Raw genomic sequence first — 18,845 nt, forward strand, 5'->3', positions numbered from 1 at the left:
CATTTGGGCAAATGCATTCTGCAAGAGGCCCTCAGGTCCGAATCCTGATTGAGGGTCATAAAAGCCTGGACATAGGGGACTTCACTCCACCTGCCCTGTTTCCTTCAGAAGAGATCTAACTGTTAGGTCCTATTGAGGGTATGCACTGTTACAAGAAATAAGTCTTTTCCTAAATTATGCAAGCCAAATTATTTCCTGTGGGTTAAAAAGCCATCCCAAGGGAGAGTCCTTGGGGACTGAAGAGGAGCTCCCCATGTTCCTCCTACAGAGAAAAGTAGAAAGAGAAGGTCCATTACCCCTAGAATCCCTCACCAATTCCTGGGTGATGCCCGACGTGCAGGATATGTCAGAGTTCCTGGTGTCAAAGTGACCCAAGGTATCCCTTGAATGAAATAACTGACCACTGACCAGCCTACTGTGGGCCCCTGAGGAGGGATGCTAGCATCCCCCTGCTTCCCTATAGCATTTTAGGCTATAGATGGGTGCCAGCATATGGACCTGAGTCTTCTTGCTGAGAAGACGTAGAAGAAACCACTGTTTTTAACTCATGGAAACCGCTGGAAAAGCTTTACAAGGGAGAATTACCCAATTTTGTAATTTAAGGTTAGTAGAGGACATTGACTGAAACCTTTAAGACAGAGCTCCATCTAGATCTAAGTGATTTCCCAACACATATAGTTCTTTACAGACAACTTCCTAGGAAATGGTCCCCGGTTGGGTTTTAATTCAATTGGGTACTAGTTTCGGCCAGCTCCCAATGCAGTTCTTGTGGACCTATACAGCCAGACCAGAGACATGGAGGGGATCACCTTAGACCAGTGAGGAGGAAACCTCACATGGGAGTCTTAAGATTGACAGTCATCCTGTGCTCAAGTCAGACAACTTTGTGTAAGGCCAGGAATAGAGGGCATCAATTTTCTGGGTCTTATGCCTTCCAGCCAGGATACTAACTTCCAGCCAAAAGGCAGGCTTTCTGTAGAGCAGCCACAGGATAGAAGATTATAGCCTGAGCAGTAAACATGAAAGTGCTCCAATAAGAACATACTTCTCAAAAAGCCCCCTGAAATGAGAATAAAGGAAGAAAAGAGAAAGTGCTCACTGAATCTGCATAGAAGTTGAGAGTCCAGATGAAAAAGACTCATTGCCTCATGTTGGGTGCCACATGACAAAGTTTTAGGGTGATGGGGTGTTCCCAGTGTCCAGAGCCAATGGCCAAGAAAGAATTCTTAAAGACATCTTTGGTGCCGAAAGGTGATTTTATTAAAGCACAGGGACAGGACCTAAGGTCCAGAAAGAGCTGCACTTCAGGTATGGAGGGTGACTGTTCTATGGAGTCAGGAGATAAAGTCTAGATGGAGTTTCCGAAGAGACTTTCACAGGCTAAAGTTTCACTGGAGGCTTAGCTATTGTTAAGCCAAAGTTGTTTTTCCCTCTAGCAAAGTAGTGACATTAAGATAATAGAGAGTTTCGTTTTTATGGTGAACTGCTGGAGACTCTTATCAGTTTGACAATTTCTTTTTTGTCCTTTCCCATTTTGGGGTAGCTGGGAGTGTCCTTGGAATATCTTATGTGTCCCACCTGCGTTTAGGATGTGCTTGCTTGTGCTTTGCGCCTCAATATGCCTCGTGCTCCCTCATCACAGTCACCCTGAAGTGGTTTTTAATCCTATGGAATGAGCTATACACATTCTGTAATTTTCTTTTAATTGGTATCTTGATATAGTATATTAAATGCCATTGTGTACAGTATTTCCTTCCATTATCTCTGTCTACAAAACATGGCTGTAACCTGGTGTTATAATTTAATGAGAAATTCTTAGGACAGGTTTCTTAATCTCTGAGTTGACACTGAAGCCAAGTTTCACAGCCATAAGGTAATAATTCTTTTCTCTAAATTCCCCCATTTTAATTTTGCCCAATTCTCTAAGACACACCCTATTTGGGGCTTTCTTCAGGCTGCTGGCTATTTTCCCCATTTAGGACCATACTGCACATGGGTATTTTCAGAGAATATCCATCTTAGACAACTGAGAAACAGGAGAAATGTCTGGGGTCATTCCATGGGATGTGCAGCAGTCTACCTGAGTCACATAAGATCCAGACTTTTGCACCCTTTCATTTTCCTACCCTCCTACTTCTTCCAGGTACAGAAGGAGAACAACAACAGCTTGTTCTACTAAGGTTTCAGAGTGAATCTTCTAGATAATTTGCTGAAACTTGTTATGTAATATAAATAGGTAGACAGAGTTAGACTTTTTAGCTTTTAATAGGGAATGCAGCAAAACTGACATTTTAGAAGGCACCTAAACCAGGAATAGAATAAGATGGATACAGAGTTTGTCCTTCCAAACAAAAACAAAAACAAAACAACAAAAACAAAAAGAAAGGATTTAAATGCACAGTGGAAGCTTTGCATTAAGCAAAAAGTCAGGTTGGGGGTAAAGGGAGAATAAGATTCTAGGAAAATATTGTTTAGAACATTAGAGATCTAAGGCAGAGCAAAAAATTTTTGGCTGTGGTAATACCAAGAAAGTGAGTTGGATGAGAGTCACAGAGTTCCGTAGAAATGAAAGAGTCAAGAATTATGCCATTTACCAATGTAATGATAATACAAACAAACCAAATTCTGTAAATTAGGTAGCTTCCAATGTGCTTCTAAACAGTGGTGAAAGAAATAGTTCAAAGGCTGAAAGTAAGAAGCAGTGGGAAAGAAGTGCGGAACAGAGAAAAAGATTTCAGATATAAATAACAAATGATACAATTCTAACCTGCCTCATGTCTCCTCTACCACATGTGGAAAAACCCAGTGCAACCAGTGGGTGGTAGTGGGGACAGGACCATCCTTTAGTCCTCAACAGGAGTAGTATCTGGAACTGCCTCATTTCAAGTCTGGTTTCCCAGAATTGCTAGGAGACATCTACCTAACAGTGGACAAAAAGGTAAAGAGAGTTAGGAGTCCAGGATTTATTCTAGGGAAAGCATGGGGTGCATTGAAGGTGCTGCTTATGGGGTGAACTTCCTAGAGATTCACCAGTGGGCTAACCTTCCCCTTTCATGTGTCTTATTTCTCCCTGTGGCATCCTAAAACCACCATCAGCACTTCAAGTATTAGATGATTAATCCTGATGTGTATGTCCCTGGGCAAGTGAGAAATTAATTACTATTAGGAAGTTCCCAGTGAGACTACTGCACATCTTATGGAATGACCTCAAACACTTCCCCTGAGTTCTCAGTTGCCTAAGAATGATAGAGCAGGTTGGGTCCTAGGACCCAGAGGGGGGCCTGTAGGACCAATAAAGAGGGTCCTTGACTTTGTACAGGACAAAAGTCAAATGAAAGCCAGGAGGGACTGAAAATGGAGTTTATTGAATAACGTAAGCGATAGAGTATAGCAAGTGAACTGGAAGAAAGACTCAGATTAGAAAAGAAAGTGAGTTTCTTCACACGTGGGGTTAGGCATTGATATTATATATATTAGATACAGGGTACATGCTCCTTCAGGAATCCAGGGTAAGTTCTGATCAAAGACAAGTGTTAGATGAACAATAGGTATTCCACAAATCACTAAAAATAGGGGGTATTGATACAAGTGTCATCTGAGGTTTTTTTGAAGCTGATGTCCTGGAATATCTTTGGAATCCCCACTGGGGACTGCCAAGTTCCTCGTATTGGAAACTGTGTTGGTTTATGCTAATGTAATTTCTCTCTTCAATTCTCTGTGCAGCTGGTTTGTTCTCTGGAAACCCAGTGTGGGAACCTGTTCCTAGAGCCCAAACACCTGGTATATATGTATAGAGTCTCTGTTTCAGTTCTTTTCAATATATACTCAGAAGTAGAATTGCTGAATTACATGACAGTTTTTTAACTTATTTATTTTTTTGAGGAACCTCCATACTGTTTCCATAGCAGTGTTACCTATTTGTTTTTCTGCCAACAATACACAAAAGTTCTAATTTCTTCATATCTTTGCCAAGATGTATTATTTTATTTTCTTCTCTTTCCTTTCTTTAAAAAAAAATAATATCCATTTTAATATATAAGGTAGTATTTCATTTTTATTTTCTTCATAATTAATAATAATAAGCTTCTTTTTATGTGCCTTCTACACAGACTCACTTATACCTAAATACAGATATAGACTGGAAGTGAAGGGATAGAAAAAGATATTAAATGCAAATGGAAGAAAAAGAGAAAAAGGGAAGGGGAGGGGAGGAAAGGGAAGGGAAGGGAAGGGAAGGAAAGGGAAGGGAAGACAACACACAAGACAACACAAGACAACACAAGACAAGACAGGACAAGACATGGGGAAAGGAAGGAAGGGAGAGAGGGAGGGAGGGAGGGAGGAAGGGGGGAGGGAGGGGGGAGGGAGAAAGGAAGGAAGGATGAAGGGGAAATAAAAGGAAAAGAAAGAAAGGAGAATAGAAGAAGAAGGACGAGGAGGACGAAAGAAGAAGAGACGAGAAGGAATGGAAAGCAGGAAGGGAGAAGAGCAGAAGGAAAGAAAAGAAAAAGAGAAAGAAAGATGAAGGAAGGGAGGAAGGAAAAAAGAAAAACAGAAGAAAGAAAGAAAGGAACGAAGACAGGAAGGGAGAAGGAATGAAAAAGAAGAAAGAGACAAAAAATGAAAAGAAAGAAAAACTAACCTATGTATAGGAAACCCTAAAGACTTCATCAAAAAACTATAGAATTGCAATAACTTCAGTAGTTGCACAATATAAAACTAATTACAGAAATCTGTCATGTTTCTATATATGAATATGAAGTAACAGAAAGAGAAATTAAGAAACTGTTCACTTAAAATTGCACCAAGGAAAATAAAATATCTGATATAATTTGACCAAGGAGGTGAAAGACCTGTAATATGAAAACTATGTTAATAATACTAAATTTGGTGTGGCTGAGGCTTAGTTGTTTGAGCATCCGACTTGATTTAGACTCAGGTCATGATCCCAGGTTAGTGGGATCGAGCTCCACATTGGGCTCCATGCTGAACATGGACTCTGCTTAAGATTCTCTGTTCCTGTACACCCTCCCTTGCTCATGCTGTCTCTCTCCAAAACTAATTAATAAAAATAATAATAATTAATAATGTTAGAATAAATTTACTAGAACTAATACAATACTACAACTAGTACAAATAATATTTGTGTGGACCCACAAAAGACTTCAAATCACCAGAGCAATCTTGAGAAAGAAGAATAAAACTAAAGGTATCACAATTCCAGATCATGATACAGTTCAAAGTACAATAATAAGTACAGTATAGTACTGGCACAAAAACAGAGACACACAAAGTAGAGTCAATAGGACACAGGGATAGAGGGGTGTCTGGGTGGCTTAGTCGGTTAAGTGCCTGACTTCAGCTTGGGTCATGATCTCATGGTTCCTGAGTTCGAGCCCCGCGTCCGCCTCTGCGCTGACAGCTCAGACCCTGGAGCCTGCTTCGGGTTCTGTGTCTCCCTCTCTCTCTGCCCCTCCCCTGCTCATGCTCTGTCTCTCTCTGTCTCAAAAATAAATAAAAACATTTAAAAAAAATTTAAGAACACGGGGATAGAGAACATAGTGTTAACCTACTATTATATGGTCAAGTAATCCTCAACAAATGCAAGAATATGCAATGGCAAAAAGTGTCTTCAACAAATGGTGCTGGAAAAAATGGACAGCTACACACAAACGAGTGAAACTAGACCATTTTACTATACCATTCACAAAAAATAAACTCAAAAGGGACTAAAGACATAAATGTGAGATGAAACCATAAAAATCCTAGAAGAAAATATAGTTAATAATCTCTTGGACATATACTTTAACGTATGTCTCCTGAGACAAGGGAAACAAAAGCAAAGTTGAACTATTGGTAGTACATCAAAATAAAAAGCTTTTGCACAGAGAAGTCACCATCAACAAACAAAAGAGAATAAGAGAAGATATTCAGAAATGGTACAGCCAATCCGAGGATATCCAGACTTTATTGAAAATATGCACAACTCAACACCAAACAAACAATTCAGTTAAAACTTGGGCAGAAGACTTGAATAAACATTTCTCAAAGAAGACACACAGATGGCCAATAGACATAAAAATACCTAATTTCACTCATCATCAAGGAAATGCAAGTATAAACTACAATGGGGTATCACTTCACCCCTGTCAGGATGATTGGTATCAAAAAAGACAAGAAATAACAAATGTTGGCAAGAATGTAGAGAAAAGGAACACTCCTGCACTGTTGATGGGAATGTAAAGTGTGGAAAACAGTATGGAGTTTCCTCAAAAAGTTAAAAATAGAAACAACACAATCCGGCAATTCACTACTGGGTATTTACCCAATGAGAACAAAAACAATAATTAAAAATTATATACGTACCTCTACATTTATTGCAACATTATTAGCCAAAATATGGAAGCAAACTAAGTGTTCATCAATACTTGGATTATAAAGGTGATGTGAATAAGTACAGTATATTACTCAGCCTTACAAAAGGATGAGATTTTGCCATTTGCAAAAGATGGATGGACCTAGAGGGTATCATGCTAAAGGAAATCTCAGACAGTGAAAGACAAATACTATATGATTTCACTTATATGTGGACATTAAAAACAAAACAAATGAACAAACTAACAAATTAAGAATCCAAAGTAGAACAAATTGGTGGTCACCAGAAGGTTAGTGGGAGTTGGGGACTAAAAATGGGGTATTAAGAGGTACACTGGGTGCCTAGGTGACACAGTTAAACATCTGACTTTGACTCAGGTCATGATCTCAGGCTTGTGAGTTCAAACTCTGCATGGGTCTCTGCATTGACCTTTCTGTCCTCCCGCCAACTCGTTCTCTCTCTCTCAAAATAAATGAATAAACTTAAAAAAAAAAAAAAGAGGTACAAATGTGCACATTAAATAAGTCATGAAGGGGCGCTGGGTGGCACAATCGCTTAAGCGGCCGACTTCGGCTCAGGTCATGATCTCACGGTGTATGAGTTCGAGCCCCGCGTCAGGCTCTGTGCTGACAGCTCAGAGCCTGGAGCCTGTTTCACATTCTGTGTCTCCCTCTCTCTGACCCTCCCCTGTTCATGCTCTGTCTATCTCTGTCTCAAAAACAAACAAACAAACAAATCAGTCATGAAGATAAAAAAGTATAGCTTAGAGATTATGGTCAATAATGTTATAGTAACATTGTATGCTGACAGATGGTGACTATACTTACTGGCCTGAGCACAGAGTAATGTATAGAATTGTGTACCAAAGTGTTACACTAATATAACATTGTATGTTAATTATACTCAATAAAAAATAAAATTTTGAAAACAAATTTAAATCAAGGAAAGAAACAATGTTATTAATAAATGATAATGATAATGTTAAAGCTGTGTAAGTAAAGTTAATGTAGTTTTCTTACTGGGTAAAAGGTTACTATCAATATTGGATTTTTCTAACCCAATAAACACTGACATTTTCTCTTCTTAGTCTTGCCTATTAAATTTAGTTTTAGTTGTAACGTACAATATTTACCTAGATGCTATACTCTAATTTTAAAAGTGTTCGTGTTACTTGAAAGTAGATTCCTTTCCATGAAAAAGGGGACAATTAAATTTCAGCTATGAATAAGTTACATAGTGCTTTAGTATTATGTGCTCTAGTTGCATTTAATCTGTTTGGAGATAGTGGCCACACTGGATTTAAGAGTAATTATAATTTCTAGGAAGAAAATCTATTTAAAAAATAATTATAGTTTTTTATGATTTCATAGAAATAACCTCTAAATACATATTTTCTTGTTAGTTTAGAATATTAATGAAGACTTCCTATGTTGTGGTGATTACATGTTCCAGAACAGATAACAGAAACAGGTAATCACCACAACATATGAATTGGTTTTTTATAATTGCTATTGCTTTAAATAATCAGGATCATAATATTAAGTCTATCTGTGTCTTGTTTCAAAATGGGAATGGTAGTAAAACTGACATGTGACTTGTTTTCCTACAAAGGCAATTTCTACCCACTACTTTCCATTTTTGTCAAATTCTTTTGGGTAAATCCTGTTGATAGAAATGGAAAAAAAAAGAAATGACACATTTTAGCAATGTTTACTAGGTACTTTAAAAATAGGAAACCGTTAGGGTGCCTGAGTGGCTCAGTTGGTGAAACATCTGACTCTTGACTTTGGCTCCAGTCATGATCTCATTCCTGGTTTCCTAGCTCAAGTCCAGCATCGTCAGGCTGACAGTTTGGGGCCTGGAGCCTGTGTCAGATTCTGTGTCTCCCTCTGTCTCTTCCCCTTTCCTATTCACATTCTCCCCCTCTTTCTCAAAATAAATAAACTTTGAAAAAATATGAAACTGTCTTTACAGAAAGAGATTTAAAATTTTTCTAATGTGCCTATTTTAAGATTAAAAAAAGGTATTTATGAAACCATATTGAGCTCAAATTCCATATCCAGGGGGGAAATGGAATCTTATAAATCTTCCAAGCCTGACTTTGTTATTGTATGCAGCTGTACATATAATATACTCTTATCAGGACTTTATAGTAGGAGTCAGTTTGAGTACCGTCTCAATAGTGAATTGTTATGGAAGCTGCACTGCAGGAAGTTATCAAATATGTGAAACTTTTTCTGTGTTTTAATCTAGGCAACTCTTGCTTCAGGGTCCTGCTAAGAATATATTTGCAGCTTTCTTATTCTAGCCTTTCATGGTAAATTTCAGAATTCTACTTGAAATGACCATTTCATATCTAAGTAGGTAGTCAGTGGGCTACTGGGAAAAACACAGGGGAGGATGAAGCCTGGATTTTCAATATTTCTCTTTGTTGCTTTCTCTGAAAAGTTCTAAGGGCCTGTAGCTGGCTGATCTGAGATGGTGCTAGGATAGATGATCTGGTAAACTAGCCAAGGCAATGCCAAGGATTTCCTACAATGGTCCATGTTTGCAAAGGTTTTCTCTTTCTGCTGTGACAGTTTACAATAAAAGGAATTTTTTCCTTACAACTGCAAAGCTATAATTATATCAGGAATTTATTGGTTTGATTTAATACTAGTTATGTGGCACATCTTTGGAAAGTCAATTGGACAGCAAAAATCTAGTGACAAAGGAAAACAGTTCTGTGACTTTGGTCAAACTGAATTTATATTTGCCAGGATTATGCAAATATATGCACATTAGTTTGAATCCTAGAGGCAGTAAAAATTAGTTCCCATTTCAATCACTATGTGCTCAAAATGAGGCAGAGTGTGTGCATATTTTAAAGAGTAGCTTTAAAAGAGTTTTAATTTTTTTTAATGTTTTTATTTATTTGTGAGACAGAGACAGAGCATGAACAGGGGAGGGGCAGAGAGAGGGGGAGACATAGAATCTGAAGCAGGCTCCAGGTTCTGAGCTGTTAGCACAGAGCCCAATGTGGAGCTCGAACTCACAGAGTTCGTGACCTGAGCCAAAGTCGGACACTCAACTGACTGAGCCACCCAGGCACCCCAAAAGAGTTTTAGAGTACCAATAAACATGGGACTCTGGCTGGTTTGTTTGTTTGTTTGTTTGTTTGTTTGTTTAAATGTTTTTATATATTTTTGAGAGACAAAACGTGAGTGGGGGAAAGGGCAGAGAGAGAGGGAGACACAGAATCCAAAGCAGGCTCCAGGCTCTGGTCTGTTGGCAAAGCTGGAACAGCTTTGTTGCTGGAACAGCAACCCCAACAGGGTTTGAACTCATGAAAGTGAGATCATGACCTGAGCTGAAGTCAGATGCTTAACCAACTGAGCCACCCACGTGCCCCTATTTATTTTTGAACATAGGACTATTTTATTTGTAGGGAGACTGTATCAATCTTTTTTTATAAACAGTAAAATTTACAGATATTAATATTTTGCAACCAAATGACCATTCTTTTCTTCTTATCCCTTTACTCTTACATCTTACTCCCCAAGTATTATATATGTTCTAGAAGAATCAGACATTTTAGATGAGGACAAAGTGGATTCTTCCCAATAGAGAAGTATTTTTAAATAAAATTATCTGATAACACCCATTGTTAAGTCTCCAGACCAAATATGGCAGCTCAGGGTGCCACAACATGTACCTAAAGACTGTGTGACTTAAACAACAGACCTTTATTTATTCACAGCCTGGAGGCTGGGAAGTCCAAGATAAAGATATTAGTCATTTTGATTTCTAGTGAAAACTCTCTTCCTATCTTGCAGATTGCCACTTTCTCAATGTGTCACAGGACCTTTTCTGTGTATATGTGCTTGTGTAGGGAAGAGAGGTCTCTGGAGCATCTTCTTAAAAGGACAGTAATCCTATCAGGTCAGAGTCCAACTGTTATCACTTAATTTAACCTTAACTAATTCTTTAGGAGCTAATCTCCAAATATGGTCACAGTAGAGGTTAGGGCTTCAACATATGTCTTGGGTAAGGGAAGGGGACACAAACATTGTTTTTATAAAAGAGGTCAAGGAATTAGCAGCCAAATTACATAGCAATAGATGAAAATTCCAATGACAAGTTTCACAAAATACATAGGATGATCACTAATTTTTTATAAAGCAAAATTAAACCCAACTAGATTCCACAAAGATCTAGAAATGAGGGAAATTGGCTAATATTGTGCTGCTTTTGTGATTCAGAAAGCTACGTATAGCAGTATCTCCTAGTTTATTTTTATTAATTTAATTGCTTTCTATTTTATATCTTTTTTGAACTTTTGGCCTTAAAATGAAGTCTGAGACCTTAAAATGTTTCTCAACAAGAGCAAATGTAATGGCAGTATTTTCATAAACCATAGAAGGTAAATAGAGGGATATATATATATATATATATATAGTTGTGTGTGTGTGTGTGTGTGTGATCCAGGGAAGTTCATTCATAAATTAATTCTTCTAACACCTGACCAGAAGAGCTTTGCATCATGGAAGATACAGTTGGTTGGAATGGCATACATGATGAAGACCCTAGAGTTAAAGTCATGACCCATTAATTGATTTTCACCTGCAACTAAAAAACAGTAATATACAAAAAAGCATGTAAACAATCACACAAAAAACATGTGTCATCAGTGTAAAAGTAGACGGTCCCAGAGCTGGTTAATTAACTAATCAGGAGGTAGAGGTCACTTGATTAGAAGTGGTCAAAGATGGCAGTCATATCTCAAGGCATTATATCCTGCAATAAATACACCCAGAAGCTCCTCCTCTCCTAACAGACATTTGTTTTGGCCCCATTCATTGTTCAGGTTCCATACCTAAACCAGACACTAGCAAGGGAAATATATGCTGTATTTGGTATCAGTGGATATGGTATGTGATGGTAATTGATGCCATAATTGGTACAGATAAGTGAGCACTCATTCCCTGAGCCAGTGTAGGGCCTCATCTGTCCTGAGTTTGTGGAAGGACAGATGCTGGGAGAAATTCCAGCTTTGCCAACAAGGAATGAGTGGTGAGGAAAGTTGTTGCACAGCTAAGTGAAGAAGTCTGCCATTTTTGCCAGGGCATTTTGACTATTAGTGTGGCTGCTGCTAGGCCTCCTCTTGTCAGTATTTCTGACTTATTTTATCCCTTTGGTAGGTTCTAGATTCCTTAAGGATGGGAAATTACTATTTTTAGCAGGGCATGGAATCTTGCCTTACCCTAAAAGATGATAAATAAATATTAACTAAATTGAGTAAAATCCCCCCATTCCAACTTTTTTAATTATAAATTTGTTATTGAATCCAAATTTTTAAAAATCAAATTTTTATTTGTTTCAATAGCAACACTATTCCAATATATCTATGTTTATTTATTGTAGAAGATGATTGAGGGGCCTTAATCACAAAGGTACTGGAATAAAGTTACTGTGAGTACTGTGGACCCTGCAAAGATTGTTTACAAATCTGTGTGTGTGTAGAAGGAAAAAAAAAGATTTAATATGCATCTGTTAATAGTCTGATGATGATGGGCGCCTGGGTGGCTCGGTTGGTTAACCGTCTGACTTCGCTCGGTCACATCTCACAGTTTGTGGGTTCAAGCCTCTCATTGGGCTCTGCGCTAATGGCTCAGAGCCTGGAGCCTACTTCGGATTCTAGGTCTCCCCCTCTCTCTGTCCCTCCCATGCTCATGCTCTGTCTCTCTCTGTCTCTCAATAATAAAGAAACATTAAAAAAAAATTTTTTTTAAGTAGACTAATGATGATGCAGTAGAATTTACCATATTAAACACTATGAAGTAAAGGAAATGATTTGTGTATAAAAGGTTCATGACTTTTCTAAGGAAAATCCACTTAATAAAACTTTTCTTTGGAAAAAAAATTTAGTATTCCATAATTAGTATATTAAACATATCACATGATTTTATTTTAAACATGTTTTTAGTGTAATCAGTATATTTAAAAGTCCAGATTTTTATTTGAATTATAACATCAGTGTTCCAGGTTCTCGTTTGTTTTGTAATATGAGCATATTTCAAGACTTCAGTTTTGGTGACTTTTTTTTTTTTTTTTTTTACTTTATCAGCTATTAGAACTCATGCATAAACTAACACACTCAAAAAAATTTACACTTTGTCTAAAAAAATTGTTGTTTGTCAAACTATCAGTTTGTAGTTTATAAGTTCTATGTTCTCTCAAGTGCTACAAAATTTTACATTTATCACAAAAAAACATGGATTTTTAAGATACATTTTATTGGCTTCTAATGGTATTTATTTTTAGTTACAGAATTTACTAGTAAACCTGCTACAGGCACAAATCATTGGGTTCTTGTGTCACTTCTAAAAGAAACTGAAATATCTACTCCTCTCATTTTCTGATATTTCAGTCCTGAAAAAAAGATACCAAAAGAAACATTTAAAGTAATGTGCAAATATTTTTGGAGAGTGCCATTATAAAATAATAACATACAGAGCTTCATGTTTTACATAAAAATATACTGCATATTAAGCTGAATTCTATAGTCTCCAGACTTCCTTTGTTGTTTCATTATTGTTAGAAATGATTTGTCTACAAAGGTGTCTCCTGCCTTCAGAATACTTGAAATCTATTATATAATATTAAAATTACAACAGCTATCTTTCTTTGAGTAATTTCTGCCTACTAGACTCTCATCTAATCACTTTATTTTCTAATCAGTTAACAACTCTAAGAAGTCATGTATTTATAATCTAATTTTACACATGCAAAAATGAAACAATTGAAACTACTTATCCAAACTAATCTTTGTATAGCTTTTCTATGGTATGAACACACGATAATGTCCATGGCCTTATTAATTAGTAAACAAATAAATGTATGTTCTACATAGTATATTAAAATATGTATTACGTTGAATCTGTATCTCTTCATGAGAGAACATAAAGTTTAGACTAAAATAATTGACTATAAGTATCACATTATTTGGGATACCATCAATTCTAAAAGGATAGAGGATATTTTTACCATATCTTCATAAATATAATTATCATTCATAATTATAAAACCTTTATTGCATGTAGTATAATTTTTAATTATACTATAAATAGTCGTTTCACTGTTTATACTAGAAATACAAACACTTGAACAGAGCCTTAAAATTATATGATCCATCACTTTCCCTCATTTTAGAAATAAAAACTAACCACCCATAAATTTGAAATAATTTGTGTGATACCATTTCTTTCTTTGGGGCAAAACTCATAGTAGGAACTACATGTTCTGTTTAGTCATTCAGGTCATTTCATTACTTCATCACCGCTTCTAAGTGGCAAACCACTGACTGAATTTGTAAATTGTAGAATTACACAAACATATACACAGTCCTGAGGATTTATAGGATGAAGTTCACTCTAATGGTTATTTCTAATTAATTTGCAGAATTTCCATTAGTGAAAGGATATTTTGGGCTAAAATGGAAAAATTATTATGATAAATTAATCTATTGATCCATTTAATTCTAGTATCCATTGCTAACACTAACGCTAGTGAGGATTAATGCTAGGATCAAATGCTGAAAGTCTGTCCAGTTTTGCTGTTTTCGCTTAACACTGAAAACTGCTTTAACACAGGTCTCTCTTAGGTCTTTAAAGAGATTTTCCACTTCTGTGTTTTAACCTATTCTAATATTTGCATTCTCTTCACTCACAAAATTACGACTGGTATCCTTCAAGTTAGAGCCTGCTCTTGCTACTGAAAGAAATGAAAGATAAGGAGGACTGATACCCTCATTCTGTTGGCCAAGAAATGAATACATTTCAGTAATCTATATTGTCGCTGAAATTCAAAAAAATTGCAGATTTGAACCTAACATAAATATGTCATGTAGACAAAACCATTTTCTCAGATGTTGTGGTGGCTACAAGGGATACTCACCACTTCTTCCTGCTTGGTCTTGTCTGTTGCTGGCCAAGCTTCCAGAGGTAGATCAGGAAGCATGGGGGGCAGGGGCTGTATGGGGAACATCGGAGGCAGAGGTGGCTGTGGCAGCAAGGGCTGGATGGGGTGCATGGGTGACTGGGGCTGGATGGGCTGGTGAGGCTGCGGCTGGACGGGCTGGGGCTGGAAGGGCTGCTGGGCAGGCAGAGGGAGGTTTGGCTGGTGGCGTTGGGTTGGAGTCATGGAGTGTTGGCCAGGAACTGGCATCATTGGTTGCTGGGGAACCACAGGCTGCTGAGCTGGCACCATGGGGATGTGGTGATGAGGCTGCAGGGCTTGATTTGGGGAATTCTGCTGGGACAGCACGGGAATGATTTGGTGGTGCAGCCATCCACCCATGGGTTCATAACCATAGGAAGGGTACTGGTGAGAAACAAAGAGTCAGGTTTACCATTGGCTCCATTGACTTCCAACTGTAGATGTAGTCATGTTGTCTTTGTCATTATGGCTATGAATGTTTATGCATTTTCTCCTGTGCAAGAATTTCTGTGTACACAGATATCACCTTTTAAAAACTAGATTTTCGGGGAGCCTGGGTGGCTCAGTCGGTTAAGCGGCTGACTTCGGCTCAGGTCATGATCTCACGGTTCGTGAGTTCAAGCCCCACGTCAGGCTCTGTGCTGACCGCTTAGAGCCTGGAGCCTGTTTCACATTCTGTGTCTCCCTCTCTCTTGGACCGTCCCCGTTCATGCTCTGTCTCTCTCTGTCTCAAAAGTAAATAAACATTAAAAATAAATAAATAAAAATAAAAACTAGATTTTCCATTATTGTCTGTATGTGGCATAGATATTTATTTCACTTAAAAGGGAATTGAAATACAAGCCTAGTATCCTAAGGGAATAAAAAACAAAAATATACATACCGGATGCCTTATGTTCTGATACCACTTCAGAGGGGTAAGCACCTTAAGAGAAAAAGACATCAAAGAAAAACTTTAATTTAGTTTCATGAAACACAGACTCACTAATACAGTCCCATCAAAAGCGATAGCCTGAAAATGTGAGTTCTACAGAAGAAAAAATAAGGTAAACGGTTATCAATGCTTCCTATATGTATCCATCACACATATTTTTTCAAGCTTCCTCACATACTCTAAGGCAAATATCACCACACTTACTTTTACAGACAAGGTCATGGGACAAGGTTTATAATCTTACTGAGGTAATTCTATTTAATTCCATAGCTCCTATTCTTTGCAAGAGCAAAACAAAACAAAAATTAATGTGACATACATTAATTACTTCTTTTTTAAACTTGATGTGCCAATGAAAAAATAAAGGAGTTTTCTGGTCAAATATATTACTCTTTTAAGATGTAACAAAATCTTGCCTCAAATTGCTAACATTTTCCCTCAGCTTGTATGAGTAAACAGATTCAGAGATTATCATCTGAACCTGTGAAAGAAGTAGGAGTTTCATTCTTCAAGAATAGTATTATGCTTCAGAATGCAGTAGTACAGAATTTTCTATCAGTACAAGCAACAATTACTAACCTTACTCATTACACTTGACAAACCAATTTTATATTTATTAACTATTTTGCTCCTCAAACTATTTTGAAGCATGGGCATTATAATTATTTACATTCCACACTTGGGAAAACCAAAGTTTCAGAGGGAAAAATAATTTTCCAAGTTCCTGTGTTTAGTATATGGTTGAGGACAGCTTCAGACCTGATTTCCAGAAACATGTTTTTCATTGCTCCGTGAATATCTCATAGACCACTAGGTTATTAATCTTTCAGTAAAGACAAACAAGGGAGACACATAGACTGAACATCTTAGCATCAGGAATTTCAGCTGCAAAGATCTTAAATAACAACTTACCTGACTCCCCAAACTTATACAGGCTGGAATAGAACAAAGCTGCTCAGCCAGAGTTTACTCTCTGCCCTGCCATGCAGCACCCTCTGAGGGATAGTTTGTGATGGATAATTTTATAACCCTATAGGCAGGAGAAACTGAGTCAGAGAGGCCAAATAGGAGTGTGCTGGGACAATGCAGGCTTAAACCAGGCAGCTGGTAATGAGAACTGAAAAAGCAGGACTGAGAAACATCTTGAATAAAGAATCAACATACTATTCTTTACAGAGCCCAGGGAATTGTTAACCAAAACAATGATCAAAGTTAGTAAAGAGAAAAATTACCTCGTAGCTGAAGTTGATATAACCAGGGTGCCCAGGATGAGGTGGTAGCTTTTATGGAGGGGAAAGGAGTAGGGAGAGGGAGAGGAGAGAGGAAAAGAGAGAGGGAGAGAAGAAGAGATTAAGCCAATGCCCAATTCTTCACATTAAGAGACTGAATCCTCTTTAAAAAAATCTAAATGGTGCAAAGTATATTTTAAGTCTACTTTTAGTTTGAACATGTATGCTGTGTAGGAGAGGAGCCCTCTTATTTTAAAGACATCCAGAACAACTAGATGACTTTTCCCAAGATCTGGAAGCAAAAACCAAACACATTTATCCTCAAATGATCTTCAAGCACCTTCCATCCATGTTGTAAATTAATCTTACTCTACCCATCCACCATTTTATGTCTTAATGCAACTCACTCCATGTTGGAAAGAGATGTGTTTCTCTTACACAATTTTGAAGTACCTACAAGAAGAGAACTGTGTCACAAACGCTCCCTTATAGATCAGGAGGTAGAGAAGTGCTTAAATATCAAAGAGATCCTCACAATTGACATGCAAAAGCACATCAACAACAACATAGAAACAACTACCTGTGAATTATTGATGAACATGAGGAGATGAAGAGGTAAGGTGGAAACATTATAAACCCCGTGGAAAATGAAAGAGTTGATTTATGAAATTTAGGCTGATTCTTTTAATTATTCTGTCAAAGTGTTCATGGCAGAAAAAAAGTTCAAAATAAAAAACAGCCTGAAAAATTATCTAAACCAGAACTGTCTGGCCTGTCAAAAGTGGAGGCCATGTGACTGATGACTGCATTGTATGCATTGTACAATTCTGGTTGGCCCTGGAGTGGGGAAGAGGGAGAGGAGAGAGGATCATGCATGCTCCTGAGAACATTGAGCTAATGAAGGTTTTTTTTTAAGTTTTAAATGCTCATTTCATTTCATAAGAGCATTTATTTGATGTCACCTGAATGTCAATTATTTTAGTCAGGTAATTGCCTTTCCTGTACTTTCTTGATATAAACCCTCAGGGAGTAGGGGTGTTGAACAAACTGAGGAATGGGAGAAAAGACTGTATTTGTCTTTTGTCCCCAGAGATCTCTCAGGGGACTAGAAATTGCCACAATTCATGGTTTCAGGAAGGCAGAGCACAGTCTTGGTCTTGTGGGTGAGAAAGGAAGAGAGGAGGCAGATATGCAAGGTTTGCTGGCTTCTGGTTGTATCAACTGTTCCTTATACCACTGAAAAGCCGTTGGGTCCTGCTTTACCTGATATTAATCTAAGCCCCCTACCTGATGTACTTATGTCTAAAGAGAATGGATCAGACTTCCTGGTCCTTGGTACATTTGAATGTAAAATATATCCAAATACATTGGGCATAGGATTCTGGAAAACCACACAGAAGCACCCATGTACTTAGCAGGTGCACCCAAAGGGTGAGGCCTCTGACAACAAGGAGAGGGTTGAAGAAGGAAATTCCTAACATAGAAATCTTACCCACAAGATAACAGCAGTGGGATGTGGAGGGCAGGAAGATAGTTGGGCACTTGTAAGAAATTGGGTTTTAGAGAAAACTGGCATTTTTGTAATATGTGGCTAAGGCTGATTAAGCATTTTCTCTGGAGGCCTTGAAGGGTCTCTTCCAAAAGTTTCCTCCATGTAGAGTCCTGGGCACTACCACCGGTCCAGCTGTACTGAACATTGGGTGGAGACATCTCAATTTTTTTTTTTTTTTATCACAAGCTTTTCAAAGTGTTTCTTAAACACAGAGACATTTGAGGACATCTTATATTGTACTGTCTTAAACCCTAAAGTTTACTAGTACTGGGGCAGATTTTTATTTCCAAGCTTGTGAAATTTGAATTGGCTTATATGGGGATTGTTTTACTCACAGGCATAGCAAAGGCTGCTCCCAGGAAGCAGGCAAACAAAATCCAGGTCCCCATTTCTTATGGCCCTGAAATATAAGTCAACATCTGCTTTTCTTAACTCATCTCAAACATGCACATGATTAGTGCTTCATAAAGTACATGTAATTCATATTAGTTTATTGCAAATAAAGAAGGTAGAGTTATGTCATCCCTAGTTCAATATCTTTTAGTTAGATGCTGCATTATAATTACTCCACAAATTAGATGAATGGGATATAAAGCAAAACCTAAACATCCTAAGTAATCCCCATTGCTTCAAGGCCCAAATTAGTGACTCACTTTGAAAACCTTAAGTAGAAAAACCCTAAATATTTTTATAGAAAGTGAATATAAAGTGTAATAATGCTGATGTAAGAACTACAATTAGGTTGTCTATATTCTGTCTTTTTTAACAAATTAATAA

At 37.5% G+C, this 18,845-nt stretch overlaps 1 protein-coding gene across 1 annotated transcript in view; it reads right to left on the reverse strand.

Annotated features, from left to right (window-relative positions):
• The window catches only part of LOC115508113 (amelogenin, Y isoform), a 36,100-nt gene extending 17,643 nt beyond the window's left edge, over positions 1-18,457 (reverse strand). The window contains exons 1-5 of the mRNA XM_030306509.1: positions 18,404-18,457; positions 16,520-16,567; positions 15,339-15,380; positions 15,237-15,278; positions 14,312-14,737 (exon numbers count right to left, since the gene is read on the reverse strand). Of these exons, the coding sequence (XP_030162369.1) occupies positions 14,312-14,737; positions 15,237-15,278; positions 15,339-15,380; positions 16,520-16,567; positions 18,404-18,457 (612 nt within the window). The remainder of the gene's footprint in view (positions 1-14,311; positions 14,738-15,236; positions 15,279-15,338; positions 15,381-16,519; positions 16,568-18,403) is intronic.
• Between the last annotated feature and the right edge of the window lie 388 nt (positions 18,458-18,845).

Source organism: Lynx canadensis, chromosome Y (genome assembly GCF_007474595.2).
Source record: "Lynx canadensis isolate LIC74 chromosome Y, mLynCan4.pri.v2, whole genome shotgun sequence".
NCBI lineage: Eukaryota > Metazoa > Chordata > Mammalia > Carnivora > Felidae > Lynx > Lynx canadensis.